This window comes from Cornus florida, unplaced genomic scaffold, assembly GCF_030987335.1.
Source record: "Cornus florida cultivar Cherokee Brave unplaced genomic scaffold, ASM3098733v1 CherokeeBrave_3.0.0_Hap2_Chr03, whole genome shotgun sequence".
In the NCBI taxonomy this organism is placed as follows: domain Eukaryota; kingdom Viridiplantae; phylum Streptophyta; class Magnoliopsida; order Cornales; family Cornaceae; genus Cornus; species Cornus florida.
The window spans coordinates 47,942,226-47,960,798 of record NW_026775573.1 but is presented as its reverse complement, the minus strand read 5'-3'; the positions used below and the strand labels follow the sequence as shown (position 1 = coordinate 47,960,798).

At 36.5% G+C, this 18,573-nt stretch overlaps 1 protein-coding gene and 2 long non-coding RNA genes across 6 annotated transcripts; 1 reads left to right on the top strand and 2 right to left on the bottom strand.

Annotated features, from left to right (window-relative positions):
- Positions 1 to 1,090: 1,090 nt before the first annotated feature.
- On the top strand, positions 1,091 to 6,136 carry LOC132300444 (uncharacterized). Of its 3 annotated transcripts, none has more exons than XR_009480435.1 (4): positions 1,091 to 1,555; positions 2,170 to 2,543; positions 2,790 to 2,909; positions 3,667 to 6,136. It is a non-coding gene; the product is annotated as an uncharacterized LOC132300444 (long non-coding RNA). The 3 variants fall into 3 exon arrangements; XR_009480434.1 differs by having other exon boundaries at positions 1,092 to 1,555; positions 2,180 to 2,543; XR_009480433.1 differs by having other exon boundaries at positions 1,100 to 2,543.
- Positions 6,137 to 12,602: 6,466 nt separating this feature from the next.
- Positions 12,603 to 15,312, bottom strand: LOC132300443 (uncharacterized). Of its 2 annotated transcripts, XR_009480432.1 has the most exons (6): positions 15,002 to 15,312; positions 14,803 to 14,910; positions 14,326 to 14,504; positions 13,326 to 13,471; positions 13,144 to 13,240; positions 12,603 to 13,025 (listed from the first exon to the last, which is right to left on the bottom strand). It is a non-coding gene; the product is annotated as an uncharacterized LOC132300443 (long non-coding RNA). The 2 variants fall into 2 exon arrangements; XR_009480431.1 differs by having other exon boundaries at positions 13,144 to 13,471.
- Positions 15,313 to 16,033: 721 nt separating this feature from the next.
- LOC132301572 (putative disease resistance protein RGA4) lies at positions 16,034 to 17,479 on the bottom strand. The gene has a single exon (XM_059798814.1). The coding sequence runs from the start codon at positions 17,477 to 17,479 to the stop codon at positions 16,034 to 16,036; it is 1,446 nt and encodes a 481-aa protein (XP_059654797.1).
- Positions 17,480 to 18,573: the final 1,094 nt, after the last annotated feature.

The window sequence follows — 18,573 nt, the reverse complement described above, 5'->3', positions numbered from 1 at the left end:
GATATATGTATATATTATGTTTATAATCTATATATATTATGTATATAATTTATATTTTCATAAATATAGATTTTAAACTTTTTACTTTTTACCATGGAATGGCTGGAATAGGAGCACTGTTCCACCGAAGACGATTTTAGTCCACGTCAGTGACATGAAAAAAGGAGGAGTCCTTTTGAATTTTATAATATCTTTTACGTACTATTGTGAACTTGTATAGAGTTTAGTGGGGTCACAAGTATAATTATTAAAATTTTGTATAGAAAATAACATGGTTCCACCAGTGAACATGGGTTTTTGTTTTAATTTTAAAAAACTTGTTGAGCCAATGAAAAAAAAAAAAAGAAAAAAAAAAGAGGTCTTTTTGAATTGTTGAATTTTTAAAGGACTTTTGAATTTAGTGGGGTAAAACTATAATTGTTAAAAAAAATTGTATTGAAAATATAATTAAATTAGAAATCCAGTGACCACTCGATTTAATTGTGGGTTCAAAGAATTTAATTTATTGAAATAACTTTTCTATTTGTATTGAAAGCTATGAATCGTTCTGAAGGAAGAAAATATTGGTATTTTGATAACTTTATTTACTGACGTAATAAAAAATCGTTATTGATATAATTTAAACCAACATTTGTTTTTAAGAACGTTTGATATAAATTAATGTAATGTTTCCGATTTTTCTTATTTTCCAATTTCTAGGATTTTTTCTGATTTTTCTAGATTATTTTCACTTTGTCTCGTTTTGCATGCCAAATATAGTGGAGTATGCAGGATGTGACTGAGTATTGGTTTGGGCATTTCTTTGAGTTCAGGACTTTTAGAAATTCATTATTGGCCATTTCGGCCTTTTTTAGTTTTTCGGGCTAAGAGGTCCCGGGCGAGACGCGTACCCTGATTTTTTGTGCATGAGATTATTTTTTTTTGATGTCAATGCACTTCGTATTTATTTATTTGTTGCATATTTGGGTGGCTACATACCAAAAGGCGTGTTGTGGCATGTGCTTATGTCTCTCTCTCTCTCTCTCTCTCTCTCTATATATATATATATATATATATATATTTGGAGGCAAGGAAGATATTTGGGGTCTCGTGGACCCCACTTGAGCACTTGTGGCTAAAAGGGGTCAAAGCCCCTTTTTCTTTTCAGATTCTCTCTCTCTCTCTCGCAGCCTCCCTTTCTCTCCTATTTTTCTTTTATTTTTCTTTTCTTTTGGAGGTTTCAATTTCTACTCCATTTTTCCGCCAATAGATCGGGTTCTTGGTTTTGGTTCCTTGACAGAAAATGTTCCTCTCGTCATTCTCTATCACATAGTTAAAGGATTTAATTTTTGGAGAGGCGATGATTATTTTATGAATTTTTAAAAATTTTGAATTTAAGGCTTCGAATGGGTTTTTAGGCCACTTGGAGTCGGATTCCAGAGGCACGCCTTTGGAATAGTAGAATCTCCTTGTCGTCGGCTACGTTCCCACCGAACAATTTTCCGTTCCGCCGTCGTTGACCTGCGTTGACCGACATTGACTTTCCGGTCAGGGATGCATTTTGGCTACTTTTGAGGTAGGAATGTCTAAATTATTAAGTTTTGACTTTAGTTGAGTTCGTATACTTGAATTCGTGATAAAACATGCTTAAAATGATAAAAGATACAATAACACAGATATATATTTAGAGAGAGAGTTTTTGGAAGGGATTTCAGAAAGTACTCACCTATTTAAAGCTCTGATCTACAAAGCCATAGTGGGGAGGAGGCGGGAGGAGGCGGCGGTCATGGTGGGAAGGAAGTGGAAGGAGGCGGCGACCATGGTGGGGAGGAGGCGGCATGGATGATTTTGGGATTGTTTGGTTTCGGTTTTTATTATGTCCCGTTTTATGTTTCTTTGATTTAGCTTATCCTAATTTTATACAAATTGAGGTTTATTTTATTCTTGTCCTAAACAAACACAATTTTATACAAATTGAATAAAAGACTCATTTTACATGGTTTGCAATTATAGTTATTAATGTATTTAACTGAAGGGAGAGGATATCATTTTATATCATGAACCTATTTGCACCAAATTAATAGTGCGGATTGGTTTTATATCACACATGTACCTTTTTGCACTCTACCAGTAGTTGAGGTTTCGTTTTTTTGTTTTTGGTTTTTTGCACTTAACCCATTACTCTTTTAGCCATTAACAGGGAGAGGTAATGAAGCAGCAATACGCACACAATGGTGGGCCGATTGGTTCGAAACAAGCTATTGAACTCTAAGCCCTTTCCTTCCATGGCCTCTTCGTCGTCAGTCTCATTTCAGTTATAAAAATCGTTTTGATTATAAAAGTTGTGGTTCTCTGGAGCAAATCGTCGAACATGTGAAGCATGTTTGGAATCAATACCCATTTTTCACCGCTCCCTATCTAAAACCCACAAGATTTCTCACCAACCATAATCCAAATCAAACAACAAAAATCACCGCCACAATCGAAACCCCACCAGATTTCGCTCTCCTTCTCTCCTACACTCTGAAGCTCTTCAGCCTCAAGCTTAAAAACACACTTCGAATGTAAGTAATCAACAACTATATTAATATAGATGTATATGTGAAAAATATATATATGCATAAATTATTTCCATCCTGGATCTTCTTCTCACAGTGACAGAAGGTAAGTTACTCTCTCTGTGTTCTATCTCTAGCTTTCTCTTTATATATGGTTTATTTCTCTAGCTTATATATACATAAATATATATATATATATATCTTTCTATGGAAGACTGATATAGTTTTGTTGTCTTTGTGTTCTAATTTCAGTTGACATTAAGAGAGACAGGAGGGAAAGACACAGCTGGATTTAGGGTTTCCGGGAACAAAAGTTGCTAGACATGGAGCGCTGATTTGGGGAACAAAGGTTATATTTGGGTCTTTCATGAGGTATATTTTTAACCCGATTTAAATGGGTTGAAACCCGATTTAAATGGGTTGAAACTTGAAACTAAGGGCCTTTTTTATAAGGTTTTCAGTTTTGGTATTTTTTGTTATAGTTTTTAATTTATTTTTTTATATTTAAATTAGGGCAACAAAATTCGTTTGATAATTCTATTGTCAAAACTGTCATTCCTTCATAATTCCCACAACTTTAAAATGAAGCTTTGATTTTCAAGTACTATTATTTATTATTTAATTAATTTTTAATTATACTCAAATAATAAATAAAATATTATTTTATTATTTTTCAATTATACTTTAATAATAAGTAAAAATTAAAATATTTTATTAGAATCGAATAGTAAAATAAAAAATGCTATTTTATTAATTTTCAATTATACTTGAATAGTAAATAAAATTTTATTTTATTTTATTATCATAAGCACCCAAGATAAATAACTGATAATGAATTATGAAAGAAACAGAATAATGAAAAGGTTAAATAATCAATGAAATATAGAAATATATATGTATATGTAAGTCAATAATAAATAAACAATAGAACATGAATAACTTTGATTGAAACATGGAACTTACAACTTTGATCTTTGAATACAATACTTTGTTCTGAGCTGAGCTTCTTGGATAAAGTAAAACTAATAACTTAAATATTACAATTTGAACTAAGAACTTTTGAAATGAAACTATAAACTAAACTTGGTTCTAGCCTGCCTTCAATGTCTTGAGGAGATGCTATTTATAGGGCCTCGAAGGAGCCTTGGGAAGCCTTGGATTCTTTGGGGATAAGGATGCAGGCCATGTGCAAAGGCTGAAAGGCTGAATTGATCTGATGGCTGCTGAATGATGCTGGAGGCCATGTGCAAAGCCTGAAAGGCTGAATTGAAGTGATGGCTACTGACTTGCCTTGGATTCCTTTTCTGAAACGCTTGTCTGTCTTGAGCACCAAAAGGTGCTAGATGCCTGAAAATGGAGAACCGTTGAATAAAATTTTTTAACTGTAAATTTTTTTTTTTTAAGGGAAATGATTATTCTTTGAAAATTTTGTTACTGGAGCTGTTGGGTGAAAATACTAAAACAGTCATCTTCATTGGGTTGGGCTAAATCTGTTTGGGAGCCATAGAATGAACCTGAGCCTTCACTTCTGTTCGAGCCCATTCTTGAGAAGGCTATGGGATTGACTTGGGCTAAAGCTTCCATAAGGAAGGCTTCATACTCGACTTGGGATTTTGCTGAAGAAAGCCTTGCTTGGGTTTGGCTTTTGGACAGGAGGAAAGTTGAAGACTCTCTTAAGCCAGAATAAGAGATTGTAGGATGCTTTGAGAACCATTCTGAAATTGCTTCTATAGTAACATCCTTGATGGAGAACTGGTCCCACAATTTAACTTTGAAAATTTTCCTAGAAGAGGACGATTGGAAGGGGAATTGAGGATTTGGAATTGCCAAAAAACTATCCATGATAATGCGAAATTTGCAAAAAATAAGAATGATTTGGGAAATTTCGAAAGCTCAGGAGGAGCTTGAAATTTTTCTTGGAAGATTGAAAATCCCTTGGATATAGAATCAGAGATAATTTCTTTGCAGGGACCAAACATATGCCACCAGTCAATGAACCATCTGGGGACATTCAGATTGAAATTCTTTTGGAAAAGGATAAGCCAAGAATGGCTATAATCTTAATTTTAAAAATAAAAGGTATTGTACCAGGCATCCTGATAGTTCCAGTAATTGAAAGTTTGAGAATTGCAAGGCTGAGAAAATTGCCTCAGAGCATTAATGTTTTTACCCAGGCTACTGGAGTAAGGACTTTTTGAATTGTACAAGTGGTGTGAGAAATGAAAGACTCATCACCTGGTTTTGAATGAGTTCGAATCTTGATGGAATTAGTGTCCACTAAAATAAACTTATAAAAATTTTGTATTTTTCGAAAATCTGATGTAGGATAATGAAAACCTTTGACAAAATGATTTTGAGAAAGTAAAATTGGGTTTTGGTTAAAAAGTTCTTTTTCAACCACACAAATGGTTGATGAATTTGGTTTTTGAAAATAACGAGATTTTTTTAGAGTGGGATTATTAACCACCACTTGTTGCGAAACAGTTCTTGAGGAAATTTGTTTGTCTGACGTTGAAGAAATTACAGCATAAGATTTTTGAAGGGGAGGAAAAATTGGTTGTTAGGATTGTAAGTATGTTTGGATGGGATCATACTGGATTGGGGACATATCTATGATATGTTGCGGAATTTTTGTTAGTGCTGAAAACTGGTTCGTATTCAATGGAGATTGGCTCGCACATATTGCTGCTTCATCCTCAACTTTATCATACCAGCTTATTTTGGGAGGGGTTTGGGAAGAGGATGATTGTGCATAGGCATCTTTTGTTTTGTGGGGTTTTGTGCTAGCAACTGAGGCTCCTCTACCTGTCTTGGGAGGCATGGTGACCGCCCTTAAGCTCCTACTTTTCCTTGCAAAAATTCTCTGGTGAGAAAGTCAGGAAGAGAATTGTTTTCTCCTTTTATATATTCAATATCAAAGTCAAATACGAAAAGAATAGCTTGCCATTGGGCAAAAATTTGTTTTGAAACTATGTTATGAACGTCTTTTTTTAAAACAGTTTTTGTAGATTGGCAATCAACACGAACCAAAAATTTTTGATTTAGTAAATCACTTTGAAAATTTGAAATGCACAAAACTATAGATAAAATTTTCTTTTTGACTGTAGAGTAATTTTGTTGTTCCTGGTTCCATCTGCTAGAGGCAAACTGGACTAGTTGTTCCTTGCTACCTGTCTTTTGTTTAAGGATACCTCCATATCCTAATTCAGAGGCATCAGTTTCCACAATTTTGAAGGCTTCTGAATCAGCAATAGATAGGCAAGGGAGGTTTTTTGCTTTGCTTTTAAGGATTCTGACTGTTCTTGTATGCTCATCGGACCATGATGGAGGGGTCTTTTTTAGTCTTTGGCATAATGGAGCACAAAGAAGGGAAAGATCTTTGAAGAACTCCGAAAGATAATTTAGGCACCCTAAAATCTTTGAAGCTAGGTTTTGTCTTTAATTTCATCAGGGAATTTGTCAGCAAATTGGATGGATCTATTGATTGGGATAATAGTTCCCTGATGGATCTGAAACCTAGGAACCTGATCTTGGTGTGGAACAAGATTAACTTTGATAAAGAAATAACTAATCTATTATGCTTGATGGTTTGAGCAAATATATTGAGATATTTCCAATGTGCATCTATGGAAGAAGAAAATATTAGTATGTCATCGATATAAACAATTGAAAAATTTGTAAGATGAATAAAAATATCATTCAAAAGTTTTTGAAATTCTGAAGGGGCATTTTTCAATCCGAAAGGCATCACATTCCATTCGTAATGGCCAAAAGGAACTGTGAAAGCTGTTTTGTATCTATCTTTTTCAGTAATTTGGATTTTCCAGAATCCTGACTTTAGATCAAATTTTGAGAAAATCGTTGCATGAACTAGACGTTGGATTAGGTCCTTTTTATTGGGCAGGGGATATCTGATCCATTGAAGGACTTCATTGAGGGGCTTGTAATTTATGACTAATCTGGGAACACCTCTTTCTATTTCAGCATTCCTTTCGACATAGAAAGCAGCACAGCTCCATGGGGAATGGCTTTTTCAGATGAGGGATTTGCTTAATAATTCCTGGACTTCCTTCATGCAGTAATCAAGAAGTTCTTGATTCATTTGCCTTGGACGGGCTTTGGTAGGGATATCCTTTTCATTGAAAGATTTTTCATAAGGTAATTCAACAATGTGCTGTCTTCTGTGCCAGAAAGTGTTTGGGAGATCAGAGCAAACTTGACTTGCTAGTCTTAATCTAAACCTTTGAATAGAGTCTTGGAGACTTTTGTGACTGAGCCGTTCATCAATCTGTTTAAAGGTCAGTTCTTGTTTGAGAAAATCTAAATGCTTTGTTTTGCTCTCAATCTTGTTGACAGCTGGGATCTGAGAAACATGAAAATCCTTGATGGTATTAAGATCCTTGGTGTTTATAGGATGGGCAAAGGGAAAACAAATCTCTTGTCCAACCAGAGTTGTTGAAATGCCTTGGCTATCAACTTTGAATGGGTAAAGAAGAGAAATAAATGGAGTTCCTAAAATCACAGGAGTACTGAGGTCTTTAACAAGGATGAAAGGTGTCTTAATACAAAGACCATTGTAGACACTAAAATTTTAGTGGACTTTGATTTGGACAAATGGACTCATAAAATATGGGCCTACTGTTTAATTGGCCAAGTTTGGTCCACTTAAATTATTTAATTAAGCCCAGTTCAGATGGTTAAATAAAAAGAATAATTATTCCTAATAAAATATATTTGGAATAATTATTTTTAAGGATAATTATCATAATATATCCGGCCCGGCCCAATTATGATATTTTCCTTATCAGAGAGGACACGTGTCATCATCCTATGGATCCAAGAGGCCTATAAATAGAGGCCTGGAGAAAGGGAGAAGGGGTACACAAATTGAGAATTCAGAAATCTAGAATTCTAGAGAGAAATACAAAAACTCTCATCCCCAACATCCAAACCCAAAAGCGAAGAATATCAAGCACATCCAACAACGTGCCGTTCTTTATTAAATCCCACGGTGATCAACAACAAGCATATCCAACGATGTGCCGTTCTTCATCAAATTTCACGGTGATTCAAGAACAAGCTCGTGCAGCCCTTGGATCCAATCAATAACAAAAAGAAGATCGAATCAGAGGACCATTCTTTTTGTAAAAGATATCACAAAGGACTGTACTCCAAATATTTCTGATTTAATAAATTATTATTTTGCCCATATTTTGTCTTTATTGCAGAGTACAAAATTTGTGTGTACAAATTTCTGGCACGCCCGGTGGGACCTGCTTTGCCTCTCATCTCTTTCTCCTACCATTAAGTTTCTTTTCTATCAGATTTTATGGCTCCCCCTAAGACTCCGACAGAGAAGAAAGCCCAAAAGAACATCGCTACCACAAAGGTCGACGCCAAAGCCACAATGAAAAGTGGCACGAAGGCCAAACCTAATGATGGAAGTAGCTTGGCGGGCCCTGTGACACGTAGCAAGTCCCAGGTGATGGCTTCATCCAAACATCAGCAAGATTTGGTGAAAACCAATCCTGCAAAGCCGGCAAACGTGAAAACCCAACATGTCAAGAACACTGACGTTGTTCCAGAGGAGATTCCGCCACCAGATTCACCTTATTCCATCAATGATTCTCGCTCTAGTGTCGGTTCACCCCCAGAGTCACCACGTCAGACTTCGGAGTATTCAATCACTTCAAGAAACGTTGACTCTCAAGGCCTATCATACTCAGATGTGGTCGCTGCTATGATGATTGGAGCTACCACGGTGGAGGAATAACTAGCAACTATGTCTCGTGCCATTAAGAACCTCACAAAGACTGTTGAAGAGAAGGACTTACAAATCGCTATGCTGATGAACAAATTGGAAGTTCAGACCTTCGGTGAATCACCAGTACAATCTGGGCATCCTACATCTTCCACAGCACCGCCAAATGGGAATCGTGCAACTTTCTCACCACCACTGTCTGGGAATCTTACATCTTCCATGGTAATGCCGACGAAGAATCCTAATTCTACCGCACAAGGTACTCGTATAGAGGACCCCAAACAGACGCCGGTGACAGAACAGGTGGTTAGTTAAAACCAGACATCGGTAAAAGAACAGGCAGTTAGTCAAACCAGTCACGCTTCTTCAGTCTCTTCATTATCTATCGCACAATTGCAAGATATGATAAAGAATACAATCCGAGCCCAATATGGATACGTCTCACAGAGCACTCTCATGTACTCAAAACCCTATACAAAGAGAATTGACAGTATGAGGATGTATGTAGGATACCAACCTCCGAAGATTCAATAATTTGACGAAAAAGGTAACCCCAAGCAACACATTGCCCATTTTGTCGAGCATTGCAACAATGCCAGAACAGAGGGGGACTTACTAGTTAAACAGTTTGTCTGCTCCCTTAAAGGAAATGCGTTCGAGTGGTACACTGACCTAAAGTCAGAGTTAATTGATAGTTGGGACCAAATGGAACGAGAATTCTTAAACAGGTTCTATAGAACTCGTCGTATTGTTAGTATGATAGAGTTTACTAACACGAAGCAATGGAATGATGAGCCTGTAATCGACTACATTAATCGGTAGAGAGCACTCAGTCTTGACTACAAGGACCGATTGTCAGAAATCTTTGCTGTGGAGATGTGTATGCAGGGAATGCATTGGGGCCTTCTTTACATTCTGCAAGGTATAAAACCTCGCACATTTGAAAAATTGGTAACATGTGCCCATGACATGGAGATCAGTATGAAATCCCATGAAGGCAAAAGTCCCGTGGCCATAGAACCACGCAAGGATAAAAAAGACTGGAAGAAGGGCGATAAGTCGTCAAAGACAGTTGTTAAAGATTCCATGGCTATCTCAACCACCCAAACAAGATATCTGTTAAAGATGACAAGAAGGATGATAAAAAGCCTCGCCAGTTTTAAGAGAGGGAAAGATAGCGTCCTACGCTAAAGGAGTTAGAGAAGAAGGAATACCCCTTCCCCGATTTCGATGTCCCTGGCATCTTGGAATGTTTACTTGAAAGTAAAGTTATAGAACTTCCTGAATGCAAATGCCCTCAAGAAATGGGACATGTCAACGATCCAAAATACTACAAATATGATAGTATTGTTAGTCATCCAATTGAGAAGTGTTTTATCTTCAAGGAGGTGGTGATGACCTGGCAAAACAAGGAAAAATCTTGTTGGACACGGATGAAATTGTAACTTCAAATCATACTATTGCTACTGTGACAACCTCTGTCTTGGGGAGTGCTCGTTCTCAACCTTCAATTTCTGAGATATATTGCACAACCATCCAGTTTGGCTCATTGGAACCAATCCCCATCTTTCTTGGCAAATGGAGTGCATTTGACGTTTCAATCTTTGGAAGGGTCTTTCTTCAGGATGATGAAGAAGGATGGACTCTGGTGACAAGAAAGAAACCACGGAAGCAACGAGCTGACATTTTTCAGACTAGTTATTCTGACAGGGGGCAAAGGAAGAAGAAACTTCAATATCGCCATAAGTATTCTAGCCATAACAAAAAATGGGTCAAGAAGACACAGTCAACCAAACACGCCTCTATAAGCCAAAGGATCCAGAAGCCTATTATGAGGAAAAGGGGTATGGTTGCTGCTGTTGTGAGATTGGAGTGGACTTAGGGAGGGGGCAAAAAAAAAAAAAAGTACCTACCATAGATTATGTACTCGATTGCCATGGAAGACACATGTAGAAAGGCACACATTTATTAAAATACTAAGAGAACCATAGCATATTCATTCAGCTCTTGATAGCCATCACAGACAATGACACACACAAAACCCTAGTTACTTTTCACTATTGGAACAAAGGTAAAGGCCCGAATCAAACGAACCAAAGTTAGAACAAATCAAATGATGAGATGAACGAAAGAAAGAAAGAAACATATATAAAAGATCGATTCATGCAAAAAGAGGGATAAGAGAGAGATAGAGGATGAACATACCTTGTCACCTGAGGCGATGGCGGAGGCTGCGCCCTACGGAGTGCGAAGCAGATTGTGTCGTCTGAAACTTGCCCTAACTTTTTATTTTTTTATTTTTTCCACCCTGTATGGGCCTCAAAATATGAGGCCCAAGGCGACCGGTGGGAGTACTTGTAATTTATTTATTATTGTTATTATTTTATAGTCTAGGAAATTAGATGCATCACTGGGAGTACTTTTCAATTCACGATAGTATAAGAATATTTTTCTACAATTTATCCTAATTTGTCATATAACAATATTAGTAACAAATTCTTCTCTGACTAGGCTCCGTTTGTTTTGACCTAAAATATTCTTTTTGAAATCTTTTTTTTTTTCAAGTAAAATATTTTTTTTATTTTTACTTTGTCGGTGTTTGGAAAAGGTCTATGTTGAGGTTGAGGTCGAGTCCATCGAGCTGGACACGTAAAATAACTTGTCAAAAATTGATGGATAATTTATTTTTGTTAAATTTTAATAATTATTTTCTTCATAAATTTTTTACGACAATTAAATACCAAAAAAATAAAAAATATTTTTTAAAAAATATTTTACGTCCAAACAAACGGAGCCTAAGAGACAATAATTCTTAAAAAAATGTTCCAATATCAAATTGCACAAGTGCAGTGATATTTATGTATGTGTACATATATATATATATATATATATATATATATTTTTTTTCAGACATAACATACATACATACCACACAAATATGTAAAAGTCAAGATGTAGAAGTTTGAAAAGTGGACGCTTCAAATTATCAAAATTACCAAGATGACCCCATAACATTTTTCACGGGTATTTCAAGCCCCCCAAAAAAACAGTAGCTTTGTAGACATTTTCACAGGTATTTCCTCTCATATGGTGGCTTTGTTTGTTGTCTATTGTTTGTCTGATCACATCCCTGTGTTCGCAATGGATGTTCTTTGTAATTGTGTTGTTGTGTAGTTTTGGTTTTGTTTGTCAGGAAAAAAAACAAAAACCAAACAAACAGTAGCTGCATAGACTCTCTCTCTCCAAGACGAAGTTTCATCTTGTGTTAATGTCAATAATGGTCTCTCTCTTTATTTTTTTCTCAAAGCTCAGCCTTTTCTTCCCCAACTAACACAACCTCATGCAGGTCCCATGAGCCTAGACTATTTCCAAATCTACCAATGGGACTTCTCTAGTTGCCAAAACTACCAAACAAACACCATAACAGATTGTTCCCAAACCCTCCTCAACATATATGTTGTAGCCCTGTCCCAAAACCTCAAAGACACTTCTCTCTTCCTACGTCCTGACTTACCCACCTCCATTTCTTGCCTCTCTCAATTCCAAACGAAGCTCAACTCTCTCTCTCTCTGTGCCTTCCAATCACACTTCTGAGTGTTTTGAACCCCAGCAGTTCGTTAGCACCACCGACATATGTGCCCATATCCAATCCCGGCCAGACTGGCTCCACCTCCTTGGGCCGTCCACCGCCATCGACTTAAACTGTCGACAGGATCTCAGTGACTTCAATTACTGTGATGCATGCGTCGCTGCTGGCTTCCAGGTTCAATCCAAATTGATTTCCATTGATGGGAATAAGTCTCACTCCACATATTGCTTTTACTATGTGGTTCTTTATGCAGCCGCCTTTGTAAACCAGCTGGGCCCCAAGAGTATGGGTGCACTCTGGTGCATCAGTAATATGAGATATTTCAGAAATCATAAAAATCCCAGCAAATTCTATATACAATAACACGAGGACTAGACTTTGTCTTAAAAATTCCACGCCTTCCTCTAAACTAATGCAATCAGCCGGATTATCACTCTGGTTCCATTTTTGAATCAACATCATCCATCTACTCTGCCACGAGAAATCAGAAAAATCAAGGCAAAGAAGGCTATAACACCAAATGGACCGAGTTTGAGGGCATTTGCATAGAACATGATCCACAGTCAATTAACAAAAAGAAAGAAATCTAAACTATTTACCCACAAAGGCATACATGTTTATTTTCAGAAGAAAAAAAATGCAAACATGTGTTAAGCAATTCCATTTCTTGCTTAAGTGAGTTTGTAGAAGAAAAGCGTGAACGTATAAAGCACATTTGAGGGCCACATTACTCATAAAAGCCATAGTTGATATATATAGACAGTGACTCTGTTTGAAGATTCCGATGAAGTTGCAAGTCTAGATGGCCAATTTATTTAGGCCAAATGCACATAAAAATACATTTAAATGCTTACACAGAGAAGAAAATCCTAGAGTATCGCAAACGCTTTAGCTATATCCTTCACTTGTAGACCTCCAACTAAGCCTATTTACACATTATCGAAGCCATAAAATGGAGGATACCTATCTTGCTGCTCAATCAGTCACATTCGCTTCAACCGACTTTCTGTGATGCATTTGAGTTTGGACAGCCTTCTCTAGCTGCATTGGCTCCTTTGTTGGCCACTGCTAAAGCTTTCTTTACAATCTCATCAACCCTTTCCACATCGTAAGCTTTCTGAGCAGCTTGCTGTACTTCCTGATAGTAAATGCAATAAGCAATAAGAGACTCTCACAAATCACAAGTAACTCCTTCTAGAATCAAAATGTGTGGCATCACAATTTGAAACAATTTGTTCACTGGTAAAGTGTCTTACACGTAATCTAATAATCTTCGACTCGTTTGCTAATTGCCCTAGTAATAGCTTGTCTCGTCCACCACTAAACATATGTTCACAACTTATATGAACATCCCTGCTCCTTCCCGCAACATGGGAAGAAAGAAATTGAGTCTTAATCTAAAGCAGGCAGAAAAATGGAAAATAAAATGTATAGTGACCTGAATCAGGTGTTGTAACCTTAATCTCTCCCGACTCGTCTCCAGTACACAAAATCTTGTCAGCAGCCTTGGCCAATTTCTGTGTGTCTGCTCATGCTCGATAATTTTTGTAATCTCCCTTTCGGCTGCTTCCACCCTGTTTCTTGCTGTAAATTTGCAGAAACTTCATACTAATATGCTGAACAAAATAAGCTACAAATTTCTATCAAGTGCCGCATCAAAGATCCATGTGAATTGTGATTCAGGTTATGATGATCAACTAGTTTTAAATAGTTCAATGTAGCTAAAAGATCGTGGATTTTTTTAGGGATATTCAGAAATGGCCAAAGATATATATATGTCGGAAGCTAACTCTAGTAACTTAGGAGTGGAAGAAACCAAGTAGTAAATACTAGCGGAACCACTCACTCCCTAAAATCAGATGTTAGCGAGTTTGTCTTTTGATGCACCTTTATATATATGTTATTCATACGGTGAGTCCCGGCAGAAATTAACAAAGACCTGCAAATGGTCAGTCCAGCAAAAGAGTTGGATACATAATCTCATAATCCTTCTAACCAGTGCCATTGTCTGCTTTTGTTAGTGCATAATGCTAGTAGGCAGAGTGTATGGACCTAGTTTCATCATTTCAATGGAATCATCTCCTTTCTTTATCTACATTCATGAAAGTACCACAAGCAAAAGAGACACAAATATATATATATATAAATATAGAAAATGAAGATTAATATATTTTAATCCAAAAATATGTGTTAAAGAGTGTAAAATAAAATAAAAAAATAGAAGAAGAAAGAAATACGAGGATAATTTCTAGTTTTTAGTTGGAATTTGTAATGCAATGTGGAATATTGTACAATATATTTCTAGCAATGATTCTTTCGTACCTGTCCCATGAAAAGATGAAGTGAACTTACATAAAGAGAGTGACAATGAACAGCAAAAGAGAAGAATAAGATGGGGTTTTATGGTCTTGAAAAAATTCAGATCAAAAGAGATTTACCTTGTATAGTTGTATGCCACAGAGGTTGTTCAATATAAACATATGGGATGCAAGCTATCTTTGGCCAATCTTCCCGTTTCTTTCAGGCATCTATCATATTACACATCGGCACATGACGTAATTCTGAGGAGTTGTAATGCAGTGAGCCGACGAATCCCAATGGGCAGTGATGTCAATTTCTGACAGGAAGTTATTCAAGTTATGTGAGATTGCGTATCCACTCTGGCATAGAAACTGCATAATAAAACTGTAAAAATGTTTCACTTCATTTAGTTTGCATCTTAGAATTTCGTTAATCAATAAACAATAGTGAGAAAAATTTACAATAGTTGGAAATTGGGCCTCAGTTTCTTTCAAAAACAAGTACAATAGTTGAAACATTCATGCTCACAACTGCAATCTCTTGGGAGGAAAATCGTTATAATTTAGTTGTAAAGCACAATTCAAAAAAATCTGTTCATTCGTAAAGTGTCTTACCAGTAATCTGATCATCCTATACTTGTTTGCTATTGCCCCAGTAATAGCTTGTCTCATCCACCACTAAACATATGTTCACAGATTATATTCTCCCTCTGGATTGAATATCTGTGCTCCAAAGAGAAAATAAAATAACCTTCATGGAACGCAGGCAGAAAAATGGAAAACAAAATGTATAACTACCTGAATCAGGTCTTACAAGTTTAATCTTTTGCCTTGATCACGAGTATTGACAACAAGTCTCCAGTAACTTTATAAAATTCTTTCTCCTGACTCACCTCCATTGCGCAATTTTGTATCTAGACTACTAACACTCATCCCTATAGCCTTGGCCAATTGCTTTGAGGCTCGATCATGCTCGCTGGTTTTCGTAATTGTCCTTTTGGCATTCACAATTTTCTGCCTTGTATCAGCTATCCTTACATTTTTTTCCTCTCTGCAGTAGCTATCCTTATATTTTTCTTTGGCATTCACAATTTTCTGTAATTTGTTTCCCAACAATTAAGAGAATCATTCATTAGGTGGAACTTTATTACGTTAGAGCCAAAATTTGCAAAAAATAGTTATCATTGTAGAAAAGAATGTAAAAAAATTGCAAGCATGTCAATAGAACTTACATAATAATAATAATAATAATAATAATAAGCTAATGGCATGTCTCACGTTTGAGATTAAACAAAGTCCAATTATGTGCTCATCAAGCTACCCCATAACACCAGCACAAACAGAACATTTGACATTTCGTGATAGGGTCAAAATGAGAAATAAGATAATGGTAAAAGGACAATATCAATAGTATTATCTCCTTTCTATAGCTACATTCATGGAAGTTGCACGAGCGAAAAACATATATACATCTATATGAGTATTAATATATTTCTCTTCAAAAATACCTCTTTAAGTGTAAAATAAAAAATAAAAAAGGAAGAAGAAGAAATACTAGAGAGCACAAAAATAAGGGTTAGAGAGGGGGTTATATGCAAATAAAGCAATATGGTTATTTGGAATAATTTCTTAGCCTGAGAAGGCTAAAACGACCATTTTTATATTTTTATATAAGTTTGATCCACACATGGAAACATTTCCGAGTTTGTACCTGTCCCACAAAATATCTATTGAACTTAAACGAAGAGATTGACAATGAGGAGGAACATAGAGCAATAAGATGGAGTTTTATGGTCTTAAAAAAATTCAGATAAAAAAGGATTTACCTGGTATGCCACGGAAGAAATTATGCAATATAAACATTTCGGATGTGAGCAATCTTTGGCCAATCGTCCCCGGTTTCTTTATGGCATCTATCATATAAAACGTCGGTGCATGATGTAATTGTGAGTTGTTGTAATGCAGCAAGCCGTTGCATTCCTTTGGGCAATGATGTCAAATTGGGGCAATTGCCAACGAAAAGTCGGTCAAGTGATGTGAGGTTGCCTATACACTCTGGCAGAGTAACTAGGTCCTGAATGTTGACAACACTTAGAGTCTTTAATTTGGAAAGATGAAGAAGCGAAGAAGATGAAGAGGATGATGACTTGGATGCAATTGGGGGCACCGTCATCATTAACTGTTGTTCAACTAGCTTGTTACTGACATTTTCGAGATGTAGTTGTTCAAGACATGGTTGCAGAATAGGCATTGATGTCAGATTAGGGCAATATTCGATGTTTAATTTGGAAAGAGAAGGAAATGATGGGAGCCAATAATGCTGTTGTTGATGTTTCTGTTGGTCTAGTAGAGTTGCACTACTTGTTGTTGCTTCTTCTTCTACTGCTTCTCTCCACCATCCCTTCAAATTAGGCATTGGATGGAGTTGGAGTTCTTTCAGGGATGGGAAGAATGTTGGTGTTGGTGTTTGCTCTGATCTCCTTATTAAAGATGAAGAAGAGGGTAAAGACGAGAGAGACACCTCACCATCACTGCCAGTACTACTGTTGTCTATGTACTCCAAGGAATACATAAAAGAAAGACACAGAAACTGGAGAGAAGGAAGTTGCCCAAATAGTGGAAGATGTTTGCATTTGTCACAGCTGTCTATAGTAATTCTGATGAGATTCGGGAGTGATAAGCCAACTTTGTCAACCATCATCATCCAACTTGGGAAACTCATTCCCCCATAATACTCTATTTTCAGCTCCTTCAGATTCAGGTGTGGACGTAGGGATTCCAACAATAACTCGTCATCATCGTGATCAACCCTATCAAAACATAATATCAACGACTTCAGGTGTTTTTTAGCCTCCAAGTAGTTCGTTGCCTCAGCTCCCTTTGCTGTTGCATTTTTCAAACACTGGGGGCTACTTGAGTCCCTACGTCCAAGAATTTCAATAGTTAAGCGTCCACATAGATTGTTTAGGCTTTGCAATTCACTCAACCGGCTATTTGAGTCCACTCCAAACCTTGTTAATGTCAAAAGAGACGTCAACTGGCCCAATCCCCATGGCAGCATGCTGTTCAACTTAAGACACTGGTCAAACTCAAGATGCCTAAGGCTGACCAATTTTCTAATATCTCTTGGCAATTCTTCAAGATGGAAACATCTATTCAGTTTTAGAGTCCGCAAATTTTGTAACTTGCTTATGGAATTTGGGAGAGCCTTGATATCACTACCACTAAGATCAAGATACCTTAAATGTTTCAGCTTGCTTATGTAATTTGGCACGGTATTTAACAAATACATGTTGGACACAATCAAAACGCGAAACATTTAAAAGTTGAAACAGTCATTTCAAAAGATTTGGGTTCTAAATATGTATTCTTCAAAATAAATGTTCGCGACTTCTTAGCTCTCACCAAGTGGGTTGGAATTTTCCGAAATGAATAGAAACCAAATGACATATGACGAGTTCTTTCACTAACATTTTTTGCACCTGAATTCAAAGTGGAGTTCTCAAGCCTTGACACCGATTGTGCAAGGTCATGGACCAGATCATGCATTTTGCAACTTGCTATTTTACCCCATTCATCTCTTTCAACGTCTTGAAAGAGGGACCTCCTCAATAAACCCATAAAATACAAATCTTCTACATCCTCCAATAGTTGATTTTCATACAATGACTGAATGAATCCATGTGCAATCCACGACTGGATTAATTCTCGCTTAACAATCTTTTGATCTTTCAAATATAAGGAACAAAATACAAAGCATCTCTTCAAATACGGAGGAAGGTGATTATAACTTAACTTTAGTATTGGTAAAAGAACATCCTCTTCTTGAGCTATTTTTGACAAATCATTATTTTTGAAAATCAACCATTCAGCATCTGTATCTTTATAGTATAGTAGGCTTCCTATAGACCTTATGGAAAGAGGAACTCCCTTACACTTTTGTACAATTTCCTTCCCGACCGTTACTCGACTTGTATTCTCATACTCTTCCCCTTGTTTGAATGCCATTAGTCTCCATAATTGAAGGTTAAGTCTCCTCAAATGGGTCCTCATTGATTGGAAAAAAACAGAACAATGACAGCCTTCCGGAATGATTTGTGGACTAGGTTGGCGATGAATCAACTAGATTTAAATTCTATGCTGGCCAACCATATATTTGAAACAGCCATATATGACATGTATTTATTCACATACATGTAAGCATATGTGTGTGTAATTGATGGATCTAACAATCAAACTTGAAAAGATAACAACAACAAAAAATAAATTTGAAAGGAACACAGAACGTCAAAGACAAATCTGTCAAGAAAAAAAGGAAGTGATGGAAAAAAACAGAAAAGGGGGGAAGAACTGGGAAATCTCCATACCAGAGGATACGATTCTTGG

Coding starts and splice junctions, on each gene's coding strand:
- LOC132301572 (XM_059798814.1), bottom strand. CDS start 17,479: ATGTATTTGTTAAATACCGTGCCAAATTACATAAGCAAGCTGAAACAT.